Source organism: Erinaceus europaeus, chromosome 1 (genome assembly GCF_950295315.1).
Source record: "Erinaceus europaeus chromosome 1, mEriEur2.1, whole genome shotgun sequence".
Classification (NCBI taxonomy): domain Eukaryota; kingdom Metazoa; phylum Chordata; class Mammalia; order Eulipotyphla; family Erinaceidae; genus Erinaceus; species Erinaceus europaeus.
In genome coordinates this window covers 5,090,265-5,106,750 of record NC_080162.1, presented here as the reverse complement: position 1 = coordinate 5,106,750, position 16,486 = coordinate 5,090,265, and the positions used below count along the sequence as shown (strand labels likewise).

The 16,486-nt window shown below is 39.0% G+C and overlaps 1 protein-coding gene across 3 annotated transcripts in view; it reads right to left on the bottom strand.

Moving 5' to 3' along the window:
- Positions 1–11,665: 11,665 nt before the first annotated feature.
- The window catches only part of PRKG1 (protein kinase cGMP-dependent 1), a 1,377,090-nt gene continuing 1,372,269 nt past the window's right edge, over positions 11,666–16,486 (bottom strand). For all 3 annotated transcript variants that reach the window (XM_007520749.3, XM_007520748.3, XM_060188871.1), the window contains one exon: positions 11,666–16,162. In XM_007520749.3, the coding sequence (XP_007520811.1) occupies positions 16,064–16,162 (99 nt within the window). In that variant the 3' untranslated portion in view covers positions 11,666–16,063. The remainder of the gene's footprint in view (positions 16,163–16,486) is intronic.

The following is a 16,486-nucleotide window of genomic DNA, read 5'->3' as shown; positions in this document are numbered from 1 at the left end:
CTGGAAGAGAAGGGGAAAAAAAGTGCAATTTAATAAACAAGAGGAAGTTTTTAACAGAAAAGTGGTACCCCATAAATAAGGTCTTGGTCATTGAATATGTGTATTTGTTATGGTTTTAATATTTGTTGAGACTGGACACAGTCTGTTAGGTGAACTAAGTACACTAGGTTCTCATCCATCTGCCCCTACTTATTATTCCTGAAGTCGCTGCCAAATTTGAAAGCTAATGATAAGGAATTGGTGACATCTGAGTTCATTGTTTTATCAACAGTTAATCAATGTCCCATGAATGCTAATTATAAGCAAAAAAGGATCCCAGTTCCTCTGGGTGTACTCCCTTCCTCCTCAGCTCCACAAATTAAAGATAGGTTCCATGTCCTCAGAAAGATTTCTGTCTTTGGTAGTTGGAGAAGATGGAACAGTTTCCCCCAAACAGGTTCTTCTTTGTCAGATTCTATTTTGTCAGAGATTTGGTCATGTGGCAGATGGAAAAGGAGGCAGGATCTGTAACCTCAAGGAAGAGAGGTTTCTAAAAACTTCAAGTCTTTCCTACAGCCTGGAGACAGAGGTAACCACTAGTAGGGCAGGTGTATTTAGGCTATTAAATTTAGCTTAATTTCTATAAGGAACCCAGCCCTCCTTTTTGTTCTAAGAATGACCATAACTGGGAGCAGTTGGTGCTTCCCCCAATAAAGTTCACACACTATCACTCATGAGCATCTAGGTTCCAGTTCCTCGTCTTCACCTGGAAGGGAGAAGCTTCACTAGTGAGAGAGCACTGCTGCAGAGGTCTCTCCTCCACTCTCCCTGTCTCTTACTATGAATGCGAAAGAAACAGAAACTAATGGATGCTGGGAAAGGTGACATCTCTGAGCCTCAGAGATAACCCTGGGAGAGAAAAACAAAACAAAATTAAAACAAAAGCCAGAATGACCACACCTAATTCAACAAGTCTAATAGTATATTTTAAACAGGTAAAATATGCTTACCAACTGTAACCACAATTCATAGCCTTGCTCAGCTCTGGCTTCTGGTGGTCCTGAAGCATTTTGCCTGGAACCTCGGAGTCTAATAAGACATGAAAGTCTTTTAGAATGATTATACTATATCCATAGTCCATCTCCCTCATATTGTAAGTACTGTGTGCCAGACATGTAATATTCAATATCTTTATCTTTTAGAGAGTAATAAGGACAGACATACTTCAAAACCCTCATGGTTTTTGCAAATGATACTGCCTTTTTTGTTATTTGAGGTTCTTAAGTGACTCCCACATTTTAAATGTACTTTTCTTGTCTTCCTTTCATCCTTCTAGTCCTTTGTCTTCTGTCTCCTTGTCAAATCAAAGGAAGCAGATGTGTTGCCATTCGATTTTGCTTTTGCAGAGAAACACTGAATACATGTCATTTCTGATGGGCAATTTTGCCGGCATTTTTACTGATACACGTTTTGAATTAATAGCAAGGATTCTTCATTATTGAGGCTTATTAAAAAATTAAGAAGAACACTGGTGTTTTATTGTTCTTTAAGAGGTTAAGCTCACTCTCCTGACAGGATCCAGTTTGTCATATATGCAACCTAGGCTCAAATTCAGTCCCTACCACACTGCAGGAGGCTTCAGTGCTATACCGTCTTCCTCTCCTTCCCTCTGTTTCTGTCTCTGTCTGAAAAAAAGTCAACCTGGAATGGTGGAGTGGTAGAGCCCAGTGACAACAATAATAAAGTCTTGAGGGCCAAGTGGTTAAGTATACACATTATAGTGCACAAGGACCCAGGTTCAAGCCCCTGGTCACCACCTGCAGTGGGAAAGCTTCACAAATGGTGAAGCAGGGCTGCAGGTGTCTCTCTGTTCTCTTTCCCTCTTCATCCTCCCTTCCTTTTTCAATTTTATTCTGTCTCTACCCAGTGATAAATGAATTTGTTAAGTTTTTAAATTAGGAAAACAATAAAGTCTTTTCATGTTAATGCTCTTCACTACACGAAGAGTTTTTAGACCCGTCTTTTGATGCAGCTCCTAAGAGAGCTAGACTGGGTTTTTCTTCAGCACAAAGTAAAGCGGAGATTTGACAATAATTATGTCTATTTGATCCGTGGAGGTGATCTGTATAGGCGAAGTTAGACTCCCTGTAGCTTTTGACCCTATCTGAGAAGATGTGTTCTACAGAAGCAGAAAATTAAAAAGATGCGCAGACAGCAATGCCAAAAGTACAGAAACTTTGAGGAAACTCTGAGAGGGGAAGTTCTCTAATGTCGTGACCCTTAGATAGACCCGTGCTGTGTAGTTACAGGAGAGCCAATACCCCACTTTCCATGGCCCTAAAGGAACGGACATAATCCACCATAAAGATATGAACTTGGCAGGACAGGGTGGTAACCCAGTGGGTTAGGCGCACATGGTGTAAAGTGCAAGGACCGGACAGAGTAAGGATCCAGGTTCGAGGCCCTCTACCCAGTGATAAATGAATTTGTTAAATTTTTAAATTAGGAAAACAATAAAGTCATAGGCGATGAAGCAGGTCTGCAGGTGTCTGTCTTTCTCTCCCCCTCTCTGTCTCCTCCCCTCCTCTCTCTATTTCTCTATGTCTTATCCAACAACAACAGCAATAACAACAACAAGGGCAAAAGGTCAACAAAAATGGGAAATATGGCTTCCAGGAGCAGTGGATTCATAGTGCAGGCACCAAGCTCCAGACATAACCCTGGAGGCAAAAAAAAAAAAAAAAAGACAGTGGTAGCAGAGACAGATGGTAAGATTCTCAGATCTAGAAAAATACCATTTTCCTCTTCTTCACTGTGTTCGACTACAACCTCTTCCACAATGCTGGCAGCATAACAGCCATGAAAGGTATCTTGCCTGCTTGTCTGGAATCTGGAGCTAGGTGCTCTGCATTCCATGACAGTGGTCACTGGGTGGTAAATATGGGCCTTTGGCTCAAATCCATTAGCTCTCCCTGCTGGTCTTTTATTGATAAATTGAAATGTGGGTGAGATGGAAAGGTCCCTTTTAACTCCTTTTTCAGCCCCCTGCCTCCCACACTCCCTGCCAATCCCCCACCCCTTAAATCTTATCAAGAGATTGTCTACCCATTAAGAACTTTCTTCAGGGGGGCCAGGCAGAAGTGTAGTGGAGTTAAGCCCACATGGCACAAAGCACAAGGACTAATTTAAAGATCCCAGTTTCAGCCCCCGGCTCCCCACCTGCAGGGGGTTCTCTTCACAAGAGGTGAAGCAGGTCTATCTTTCTCTCCCCTCTCTACTTTCCCTTCCTCTCTCATTTTTTTCTCTGTCCTATGCAACAGCAACGACAACAATAACAATCACAACAACAATAAAACAAAAAGGACAACTAAAAAGAAAAAAAAAATAGCCTCCAGGAGCAGTGGATTCCAAAACTTCCTTCAGTTCAGTTCTTTAAAAAAAAAAAAAAAAAAAAAAAAAACTCTATATATAGCCTTCTGTCTTCCTGTTAGATTGATCTATCATCTAATTCTATCTTTGCCAAACATATCATGTTCTTGGAGAAAATGCAGCAAATACAGAAACTTGCCCAACTCAAGAGAAATAGCACACCATCCCAGAGAAACAATTATTAACTTTTCATCCTTAACACAAACAAGGACTAGAAAGTGCTGTGTTATCTCCTTACCCACACTGGGGCCTAAGCCAAGAGAAAGAGAGGGTGAAGAGAGATAAAGGGGAAGAGACTTCCTGTGTTTCTTTATGGTGGACCCTAAGTAAAATTTCAGAACTGATTTTTCCCCCCCAAACACCACTGAATCTCAAACTCCTGATTGAAATGGACCCATGAGGTGAAAACAGTACAGTGGAGGACTTTGCAAATATACTTGGGTGTCCAGAGAATCCTGACTTAAGAGTTAGCAGGGAGTGGTCAGTGTGAACAATATAAGTCAGAAATGCAACTACTCAGTGTTGGGATGGGATAAGGTATTCTTCAGGAATACTATGCCACACAAAAATGCTTTTCTTGGATAATATTTCTTGTAACTCAGAATATTTGTAATTAATTTAGGAAAAGAATGGGAATGTCTTAAGGAATATTCCCAGTTTCCTGGTTTATATAATTAGCATATCCTGTCTTTATAATGAAGATTAGCGGTTTAGAAAAGATGGCATGTATTGTCTTGAATGCTTTGAATTATTATTATCATTTATTTTATTTTATTTATAAAAAAGGAAACTAAAAAAAAATGCTTTTCTCAGACAAGTTCAAAGGCATGTCTGTGAAGAGGAAGGGCAAGTGATGGACATATCTGTCAGACAGTTCCCTGAACACCCAGAAAGGATCCTGGGAGGGTTTCTGCTCAGGGTCCCTGCACTGTCTATACCCAGGGTCCCCCTGGTTCATAGGCAGCTCACAGGGGCTACTAGCACTTGCCTGTCCCAAGCCAATGCCAGTGTACGGTGGGTGGTGTAAAGTAAAAGGGATTTACAGACTGTGCTTGATGAGTGAATATCAAACGGATTGGGGGCCCCAGGTCTTCATAAGACTTGAACCAGGATGACACTTTCACAAATGGTGGTTTTGCTAGTCTTTGAGCAGACTTTGGGGTCAGCACATTCACCTGGCTGCAGGGCAGGTAATCAATCCTTGAACCCCCTGGCTTGGTGGCAGAAGCATTCACAGGACAATGGCTGCTGTTGCTTTGCTGTGTCCGTTCACGGGCAAAAAAATAAATACAGGGCATGTTGGACTTAACTGAAAGACGGGTGTTGCAGGCAGAGAGGCAAGCAACTGAGAGGAAGATTGCGATTCCCAGAGACACCAGGCTTCCTGTGTCGCTAGGTCCTACTGCAAGTGGGAGAAACCCAGGCTTTTACTGCTCCCTGGTGGCAGTTTTGCAGAAGTTCCTCATGGGGAAGATGTCAATATGATTTTTTTTTTTCAAATTTCTTTTTTTTAATTTAATTTAATTTTATTTATTCCCTTTTGTTGCCCTTGTTGTTTTATTGTTGTAGTTATTATTGATGTCGTGGTTGTTGGATAGGACAGAGAGAAATGGAGAGAGGAGGGGAAGACAGAGAGGGGGAGAGAAAGACAGACACCTGCAGACCTGCTTCACCATCTGTGACCTGCCTACAGGCGGGGAGCCGGGGGCTCGAATCGGGATCCTGATGCCGGTCCTTGAGCTTAGCGCCACCTGCGCTTAACCCACTGTGCTACAGCCCGACTCCCGTCAATATGATTTATTAGCTAGTGATTTACTCCTGAAGGCAGCTTTTTCAGACCTAGTTACTAGTATCTGCATTAGCTTATACATCCTTCAAGCTTTTTCTTTTCACATCAAATCATCTATTATATTTGTACATCCTGCTCACAGGCTTATTCACGGAATAATTTAGATTATTCATATATATATATTCTGAGGGCCAGACAGTAGCACAGCAAGTTAAGCACACATGGTGCAAAGCACAAGAACCAACTTAAGGATCCTGATTAGTGCCCCCGGCTCGCCACCTTCAGGGGAGTCGCTTCAAAGGCAGTGAAGCAATTCTGCAGGTATCTATCTTTCTCTCCCACTCTCTGTCTTCCCCTCCTCTCTCCATTTCTCTCTGTCCTATCCAACAACAATGACGTCAACAATAACAACAATAATAATAACAATGATAACAGGGGCAACAAAAATGAATAAATAGCCTCCCGGAGCCTTGGATTCATAGTGTAGGCACAGAGCCCCAGAAATAACCCTGGAGGCATATATAAATATATAAAAATATATATATAATAAAAATAAATAAATATATATATTCTAAATCAAAAGTGGAATGGCATTGGCATTCACAACACAGATTCTCAGTAAATATGTATTGATTGAAGCTAAAGGGTCATTTATTACCTTCCCAGGTAAACAGATTTCAACTGGAATCGAAGTGAAAACAAAAGTGGCTATCTAATACAGAAAGGTAAAAGTAAAATCTAGCCTCACTCACCACTGACCACAAAATCAAACAACAGCAACAATAAAAACATTATTTCAAACATATCACAGATCTATAAATGGCAAGATTTAAAATACTCAGACATAAAGGATTTTTAAAAATATTTAATTTATTTATTCCCTTTTGTTGCCCTTGTTTTATTGTTGTAGTTATTATTGTTGTCATTGTTGTTGGATAGGACAGAGAGAAATGGAGAGAGGAGGGGAAGACAGAGGGAGGGAGAGAAAGATAGACACCCGCAGACCTGCTTCACCACTTGTGAGGCAACTCCTCTGCAGGTGGGGAGCCAGGGCTCAAACCAGGATCCTCGTTCCGGTCCTTGTTCTTAGCGCCACCTGCGCTTAACCCTCTGCGCTACAGCCCAACTCCCGATAAAGGATTTTGGAACAGACGCATTATGTAAGACACAATGTGAATAAGCCAATAATTCCATCACAATGAATGAACACTCCCCCTAAGACATTACTGGAGCAGGAGAGAAGCCTGTGGGGATAGAGATCAGGTCATCCAACTTTTCTGTCTTCCTTTTCATCACTTATAAAACAGGAGCACATAGACCCCCAGGGACTTAGATTTCACAGGCTTCTGTGCTAATTTTGAATATTTTGGGTTTGAGTCAGGTGCATGGGGGCAGTTAATTTTACTGATAGATTTTTTTCTCCCTCAGATTTGGGAGTTACTCTCTGCTCTAATCCATCTTTCTTTTCATTATCATTTTATTCATTTATTTTTATTTGTATTGGTGATTTAATATTGATTTAAAAAATTACAAGGTAACAGGATATAACTCCCACCATTCCCACCACCAGAGTTCTGTGTCCCCATTCCCTCTACTGGAAGCTCCCAAGGTTGCAGATGTGGGTGAACTATTATTTCTACAACCTTCTGTCTATATTTGTATAGATTTGGCATTTTTAAAAAATTTATTCTTTGTTTAAGAAAGGATAAATTAACAAAACCATAGGGTAGAAAGGGTACAATTCCACACAATTCCCTCCACCCAATCTCCATATCCCATCCCCTCCCCCGATAGCTTTCCCATTCTCTATCCCTCTGGGAGTATGGACCCAGGGTCATTGTGGGTTGCAGAAGGTGGAAGGTCTGGCTTCTGTAATTGCTTCCCTGCTGAACATGGGCGTTGACTGGTCTATCCATACTCCCAGTCTGCCTCTCTCTTTCCCTAGTAGGGTGGGTCTCTGGGGATGCGGAGCTCCAGGACACATTGGTGGGGTTTGCAGTCCGGGATTTGGCTTTTTTTTAAGGTCCCTTCTTTTCTTCCTTTACAAGTCACACTGGCACCTATTACTACACCCAAATGTCCCTCCCTTTTTCCTCCTCTGTCTGGTTCCTGATGTAGTTGGAGTTCAGAGCCCTCTAGACAACTTCCCCCTGCCATTTCTCCTCCACTGGGAGTGTGGGCCAAAATTATTTTTTGGGATGCAGAAGGTGAGTGTCCTGGCTTCTATATGCTGGGAAATTGTGCAGATGCATTCACATCTGCCATGTTTTCCCCTCAGGCTACTAGTTCCCGTGAGAGTTGGGACATTCTGGGAGTGCCTGTTCCACCATGTTATGCCCTCAGGACATTGTCTATATCCCCGAGATATTTGGAGTGCTTTGGTTACTCCTCCCCCCTCCCATTCTCACGAGAGTTATCATCCTATCCTGGAGTGCTATGGTTACTCTTCCCCCTTCCCATTCTCGTGAAAGCTACTCCTATAAAAGCCCTTCATTTTCCGCACCTCGTTCTCTTGCCAGCGCTTCACTCTGGTGTTCAGACACAGGAAAGGTTACTGCGCTAGGCGGCCATTTTCGCTACTTCCACGTGGCCCAACCTGCTTCTCTAGCACCCAACTCTGAGGTGCCAGCGCAAAGAAAGATTTGTGTTTCCTCTTCGCTCCAGACCCCTCCTCTCTCTCTTCTCCTCGGCCCACGCACTACAACATCTATAACTGCTTCTCTGATGGACATGGCTGTTGGCAGGTTCATTCATACACCCAGCCTGTTTATATCTTTCTTTAGTGGATCAGGACTGTAAAGTGGTAAGGTTCCAAGGACACATTGGTGAGGTCTTCTGCCGAGGGAAGTCAAGTAAGAATAGAGCAGGCGGAACTAAGGATCTTTGGGTGGGAAGAAGCAAGGAAGCTGATTTTAGGTATGTTCCAAGGGGCCCATGACTTTAGTAACTTTTGGAATGGCGTAATTTTATTACTAAAGCAAATTTTAATAATCTTCTTATGGGTAATGAAAATTATGTTTTAATTCATATCAACCTGCTTTGTAACTTAGCAAACACTTCCATATGTGAAAACATAATTACAGTTCAGGTGGGATTTTTTTTCTACTTTATTAATAAAACTATTTCTCTTACCTCTTTTCAAGAATCTTAAGAATTATACTCTCTTTAGGAATTATTTCCCAATCTATATCAAAAGTAATTTCTACTGAACTCGTTGCTTCTTCTGTCGTTAAGCCTGTTGCTTCTTTACACAAGGCACTCACCTGATTTGTTGTGCCAATCGCAGGTGGTCTAGATTCTAAACATGTTTCTATTACACTAGTAAAATGTGTCTTTGCTCTGGCGAGTTTATGGTAATTTCTGTCAAAGGTCTAAGCAATTCATTGAGTTAACCAGGTCTTCAATGCAGTGTTACCATTCATTTTGGATCTAAGGAGTTTCTGTTGTCTTCTGTCTAGAGAGTGGTTGATGTATATTGTGGATTTAGCACTCTAAGCTTAGGGCAGGACTTGACTTTTGCAGGCACTAGTTATGTGAGTCAGAATGAGTGGGATAATGGGGTTGAAACAAATCCACCATTCTAGCAGTTCCTATGAAAATGCTTTAAAAGAAAGTCATAGTAGGTTGATGAGTCCCTTGTCCTCTTCATGGTGGTCTTCATTCAGCTTCTAACATGACAGTCCATCATCACAGAACAAAGAATGTGTTGAAGCAAGAGCTGGCTCTTCACATCCCTTTTAATGACCAAAAACAAGTGGAAAAACTAAACCTGATTTCCCGGGGGTGAAAAATTCCTCATCAAAGGGGTATAATACATGGTTTAAATGATGTCAAAATCCAGCTGAATCAGAAGCTTAAGTCTCTCCTACCATTTCTTCCTAAAGGACCAAGAAAATATTTATAAATGGAACTTCCAGTAAACTGCCCAGATAAGCCAGACACCAGAAGTGAATATAAATTCTGTCTTTCTAGCTCTATAAATCAATGTGGATGTATTCTTTAACAAAAATGGTTTATTGTTTAACATGCTATTTCAAATGGAAAATAGAAAGCTCATCTATATAGTGGAAAACAAATATTGTATGGGTATTTACTAAGCTGAGTGTCTATCTCAGAGACTTTCCCCTCTTCTTCAACTCTACAAATCCTGAAATGCTTTTCTGATTCTCTTCTATCTCTTCCATTCACACACACACACACACCCTAGATAATTGAAGCATTTGTTAAAAAATCAGATTCCCAGACCAGGTAGCTGTGTCTGGTGCTGGAAGCCTGTTTTTTCACCCTGTTTTTAGTCCACATTTCTGGCATTGACATTTGATAAACACTAGCTTACAACATATACCTTGAATCGGTCCATCAGTTAAAACAACAACAACAACAAAAATAAAACTGGTTATGAAGCTGATTTAGCCTGTCTCTCCTAATGCAAATGAGCATGTGGATGAGTTTGTCCTCTCTATTCTATAGACTCATGCTGGATGAACAACAGCTACCCTATATAAATATCTTTTTTTTTTTTTCAATTTATACACTTGTTGAGTTGGAAAGGAGAATTATGGAATGCAAAGAAAATTCCAACTAAGTCTGTTAGCAGAGAACATCAGGATAATGGCTGTTGTATATTATGTGTATGGTAAACTTAGGGTTCTGAGAATCTGAGTGTTGATCTGTAAAGATAACATGTAACTAGCTTGTATGAAGCTATAAATTAATTCATTCCTGGTAACTTTGTAAGTGATTCTTATTGTTATAACTGATTTATTGATTTCAGTTACAATTGACTTGCATGAGACGTGATGTGAATGCAGCATTGTTGATATTGCCAACTCCTCTCTGTCCGACTACTCCTCTAAGATATTTTCCCAAATATCATGAAGAATATTAACCAGAATGCCTCATTAAAAGATTATGATGATTCATTAAAAAAACAGTTCTTCAGTGTCAAAGAAAACATTTTTTAAGTCCAAGACATATGAGAACGACAGAACCAAAACAATGAATACTAGAAACTTATAGACTAGTTATATTTGAAGGAGAAATGACCAGTCAGAGCAAGTTAATTGAATTGACTTTTCAAATTGAATTTTCATCCAGACCTGGCTTCAGTTCACAGACAACAACAATGTGATGTGAATAAGGCAAAGGTAGTCAGATGGAGGGGATGTTTATTGGGAAGCCATTTTTGATTCGTATAACACTTGCCCTGGGAAAAGAGCAAAGGAATGCAAGAATAATTCATTTACACCAGAGTTTGGGAGAGTTGAGTTCCCTGTAAAAATATATATTATCCTCTAAATCTGTGTTGTTCGGTCATATGGAACTCAACAGATGGATGAAAGGAATAAACTTAGACAAGTATTTGTCATGTTGTTTTTTGCCATCAGCAATTCTTAATGCAAAGTACTATCCAAGACTTTTCCCTTTGACTGCTTGCATGGTTTCAAATTGATCCAAAAGTAGACCTCAAAAGGAGTGTGTGGAGGTTGTGGTAGTGATGAGATAATTGTACAAAGAAAATTTCTGATTTAGGGGACTTGTGTTGGTATCTAGATTTGTTCTGCTATTACTATTGGATGGCTTAATTTTATCCCTTTTAATTTCTTCATGTTGTTTTGTTGGACTCAATTTATTTTATATAATTGTCTTATGAAGGACCCATTAGTTATGAATTTTTTAATTATTTATTTATAAAGTGGAAACACTGACAAGCCCAAAGGATAAGAGTGGTACAGTTCTCACCACCAGAACTCCGTATCCCATCCCTTCCCCTGATAGCTTTCCTATTCTTTAACTCTCTGGGAATATGGACCCAGTATCATTAAGGGGTACAGAAGGTAGACGGTCTGGCTTTTGTGATTGCTTCCTCACTGAACATGGTTGTTGGCAGGTCAATCCATACTCCCAGCCTGTCTCTCTCTTTCCCTCGTGGGGCAGAGCTCTGGGGATGTGGGGCACCAGGACACATTGTTAGGGTCATCTGCCCAGGGAAGTCCAGTTGGCATCATGGTAGTATCTGGAATCTGGTGGCTGAAAAAACAGTTAACATATAAAACCAGATAAATTGTTGACAAATCATGAATCTAAAGGCTGGAATATTGCAGATGAAAATTTGGGGATCCCCATTTTGGAAATAGCTAGTATGTCTATTTTAGGTATATTCCAAAGGGCGCAGGACTTTATTGGTTTTTGTCTGAACTTGACATCTGATATGCAGGTGAACCAAGTTGTTCTCCGGGGAGATGATGTCATGGCTGAAAAAAGGGCTAGAAAACTGGATCAGGGAAAAGAAGTAGATCCCAAATATGGGAAAGGTGTATAAATATTGTTGACTGTAGTTTTTTTTTTTTTTACATTACTAGAGTGACATTCTATAATAGTACTATGTGGTATGTCCATTCCATGGTGATATATGAATTCTATTTTTTTTTCTTTTTTAGTCTTCTCTAGAATTAAACATCAACTAAGTTCAAAAGTATTTTTTTTATTATTATTTCAACTCTAGAAAGTATACAACAGGCACTCGGCAATTACAGCTGCAGGAAAAATACAGAGCAAATCAAAGCAGGTTAAATTTATGAAAAAGTTTTAATCTACATCAAAAGAGTGCAAGTGGTCAGTGACCATTCAATGACAGTTGCTGCATTCAGACAAAGACTCTTTCAGTAGAACAAATTGTAAGAGACCAAATAACCATAGCTGGAAGAATACAAAAGAGCTGACCAATTGTAAAAACATCATACGTTAAAATCAATTTTGTTAGCTGATGCTGAAAGAAATGTTTCTTGTACTCAGAAAGCCCAGACCTCTGAGACATTGCAGGTCCTAGAGCTCTGACTTTGGATGCAGGGGGAGATAGAGAGGCGGGCTAATACTACACTCTCAACGTTATAACTTTCTAGATCTGTTGAAAACTTGCCTCATAAATGGTCTGTATGTGCAAGAACTGAGAGAGGGCATCCTGTTTTGTTAAGTGGTGCACCAAAGTACTTTTTTGTTTTTCATCATTGGTTTCATAACAGTGTGTGGTTAGCCATCATTTTCCAGTTTTTCTTTTGAGCTGGACGGTTGTTCATGAAGTCTACAAAATGAAGTATGCGAGAACTTGACTGCACTATTTTTGAAAACTGAATCTGCACAGGTTAGCAAAACAGGAATACCTGTATACAGACTGATAGTATGTCGTATATTAATTTGACCTGCACATACACGTGTACATTTCACAGAAATGACGCTGTATCTCGTTAACAGATAAACAGCTCTGGTACACTGAACAGAAATAAGAAAACAACTTCATTTCTGTAATATCATATAATAAAAGCTTATAAATCGTTAGCAGAAATAACTGTAAAACGCAGCAAGCTAAGAAAGGACAACATTTTGAGGTGTGTTTGTCTTTGTCATGCAGCATAACACCAAATTTGTTTTGCTTTTTTAATAGGATGCCATGAATTTAAGGCACTTGCAACAATGCCAGATAGCCAGGTCATGTTCTAAACTATGGGACAGATGGATAACAGTATATTTGACATAATTTTCAATAATACTGACAACTGTGACATTAATTCAAGTCTACCTGAACCTAAAACATTACCTCAATACAAATAAACGGAAATAATAATGCTGTGAAACACTAAAAAAAATGTTATATGTACCACAAAATATCACACAAAAATATCTATTTACATAAATATTTGTCTGTGGTCCTACTGTGAAAAAAAATGCTATGGATAATGCACAGATCACCTCTATCGTATGAAATTGGTTTTGATATTTCTGATTTCAATATGATAGCTGACTTCTATCAGTTCACCATCAGATACTTAGAAATGAAACAAGAAAGAATCAAGATTTGAGACTATATATTAGTATGCATGTGATTCACATGTATATATATATATATATATATATATATCATAACTATAAGTAAAATTATGACTCGAATAAAAATAACTTTGTATTAAATGTCACGTGGATCTCATGAATATATTAATAATGTAAAACATAAGAATCATTTAAAGCAATTTTCAGAAATAATTTTTGACTAATATATTCAATCAAATATTGAATAACTAGTACTCATCCAATACACTGTTCCTTTTCCTTGGCAGTTTTCAGTTTTTCTGTGAGTAAAGACACACAGAAAGCCCTTATTTCCCATCCTTGAAGTATTAACAAGAAAGTCAGTTAACAAATCAGACAAGTTGGCACGATACTAGCTTATCCAGATATTCTTTAGTGTAAGAAAAGGGGGGAGACATGAAAAATTCAGAAATAAATGTTAGATGCACTTCATAAAGTCGACCATGAATATTAGCCCTAGTGTCTTTTATTAAGACAAGATGTTAATCCTTAAACGCCAACGTTGAAAATTAGATGAATGCTTTCTGTTCATAACTCCTAGACGATGTAGATTACTCTTTGTTTTTGATGATTGCTGTAGACATTCTAATGCTATGCCACATTTGAAATGAACAGAGATATAGTGACAAATGGGGAAAGAGATAAGATTCCATGTTGCTGCTTCTCCATAAAACTTGTCCATATTGATTGTCTTAGACTTGAACCATGGTTCTAAAATCCATTCTGCATGCTAATCTCTGACCCTTGGAAAACTGCAGGAGCAGATTCTCTTACTTGATGACCAGGTAAATTTAATACTCTAGCAAAACCTTTAGCCGCTCTAAACCACTCTTTCTTCTCAACAAAAGTCATTGAACTTTGACTGTAATGCTGACATTCGCTTTTTAAAAGTTCAACTAAGAGAATAAAACATCTGACATAGCATTCATAATTGGGGTTTAGGTTGGTGTGCTCCATTTTATATTACTAAATCTGTAGAAGAAAATGAATAACTGGGAGCATGGATCAATTTTGAGCAGTTGTGAAGGGCTGGAAAATGCAGTATCAGAAGACTAATCATATAACCGTAGGGTCAAGGTTTTGATGTCCATTTGTTCAAATTATATGCATTATACTTTGGTAATTTTATTCTCCAAATGCCTCTTAGGCTATTGTATTTTAATAACATATCATATTCTAAAGTGGACTCTATGAGACATTCAGGCAAAGACCATGTGTCTTTTAGAGGTATAGTAGGATGTCTAGGTGGACACATTTTGTGCAGAAAAGTCTACATTTGATTTCTTTCCTAAAACAACTTTCTACTGTGGAAAAAAAAAACACCTCTATTTAATATGCCAAATTTGTATACAATTCCAAATCATAATTATGGTTGATAAGGTGATGTATTTGTGGAGCCTAGGTATAATATTTTTCCAGCAATTGTTTTCAACCATCTTTGTCACAGTTAATAGCGATAAGCTGGCCTATCAACAAAGCACTCCATTTAAATGGTTGATTATTTTTTTCATATGAAAAAACAAATTAGCTTGATATTTTCCAAACCTGTCTCCTAGGTCATATATCTCAAAATTGGAATATTTCTGTTCAATTTAGCTCAAATTTCTTTTTTAAGAAACCAGGTTCCTGTGTCTCTCTTCCACATGCTGAAAGCACACTGACAAAAAAAAAAAAAAAAAAAAAAAATCACCAGGCCAGGTTTTTGTATTATTCTCTGACCTCACAAATACGTATGGTTTTTCTCAGCTGAAACTTAATGATGACTTGCTGTCTTTTTTTCCGTTTTCTCTTTCTTCTTTTTGGTTCAGGCCTAAGACAGAAGCGTGTTCAAATAAGCTTTTAATCATCTTTCTCCCTCAATTATAGACTGTTTTGTATAAGTGAAAACTTGACAAGATTTTGGTTTCATAAATTTACTGAAAATGCTTGAATCTCTGGCTAAACATGTAATGATTAGAATTTGTGTTGTCTATCCAGACGCTGACATTCATAGATGAAAGATATACATAGCACCTATATAGTTGTTCTTTTTCTTTTTTGGATGGAACTTAATCCCTCTCCACCCTACCCCACCCCACCCCTGGCCCAGGGGGTTTATTTTTATAAAAGGAAATATTTTAAGCCTCCGTTTGAGTGTGTGTTAGGTAATAAAGCCAGTTGGCTACTAATCCTTTCTTTCCAGGACCATTATTAAGCACATTTTTTTTCTTAAATATGAAATGGTTTATGACTTGCTTTCCCCCATTCTGTCATGCCAATTTATCAAAAAGAAATATCATGCATTTTTTTTTTTTATTTTTCCAATTTTCTTCAAAGACACATGTATATCTGCTATGGGTTTCTTAGTAGAAGCCAGAGCAGTTGTGCTTGCATCATAGTAATTTGTAAAATCTGTCGTAAAGGAAAGGTAACATTCAGTCCTGTCATCAGCACAGGTGGGAAATAAGATCATGAAACTTCTAGCACTGGTTTGACATGAACTCAGTGACCGACATGGGAGTGGTCCTCTTTTGTATGGTATATACACTGACTTGCAGTAATTGATCCTACGGCATTCTCTTGAAAGGGAAACATCTCATTTTTTTTGTTGTTGTTGTTCCATTGTATTCTGCCATACCCAATAGCGTATTACATTATTTTGATCTCCTTGGTGATTCTAGCAAGATACAGACTCTTTTTCCTGCAGTCTCTCAAATTATAATCAGAGCAAAGCAAGATCATTGCAACAATAGAAAATATCTCCTTACTGGTAAAAAAAAAAAAGGCTTTGCTTCAGGACCATGTCAACTGCTAATTTTTCGGTTCAGACAGAAAACATGTAAAGAACACTACTGTCATCAAAGCAGGAAGTCCTAATGCCACTGTAGTTACTGGAGCAGCATCGATCAAAGGCATCATGGTGACCCCCGAGCACTTGTCTTCTCTCTTTTCCTCAGGTTTGCTGGCAGCTGTGTTTCAGAAAAAGCTGTCTTCAGCAAGGCAGAAGCAGGTAAGAGAAACGCATCAGAAGTCTATGTCCCATCCCGAGTTGTCATCAGGGGGTGGTTCATCGTTGTCCTCAGGGAAACTGTCGAAATTGCTTGTGTCTGTGGGTGATGCGACCTGCAGACAAGAAAGAGCCGACAGTAAAAGGCTTCTGCCTTCCTGTTTCCCTGTCTGGCTTTCTTTCTCAATCTCTATGTGTAGGGGTCATCCCATTTCCGTCTTTCTCTTTCTGACTTATCTCACTTATCTTTATGACCCCTTCTATATGGGGAAAAACAAAGCAGAAGTTGACTGCGTTTGGAGTATGTCACCAAAAGTAAAAACAAAACAAACAAAAAAATACTCTGGGTGTGGGGGAGGCTGAACGAGAGTAGGTTTTTAGCTTCACTGTAAGGGGGGGTGGATGTGGGGACACTGACCTTTGATGGCGGGAATGGTGCT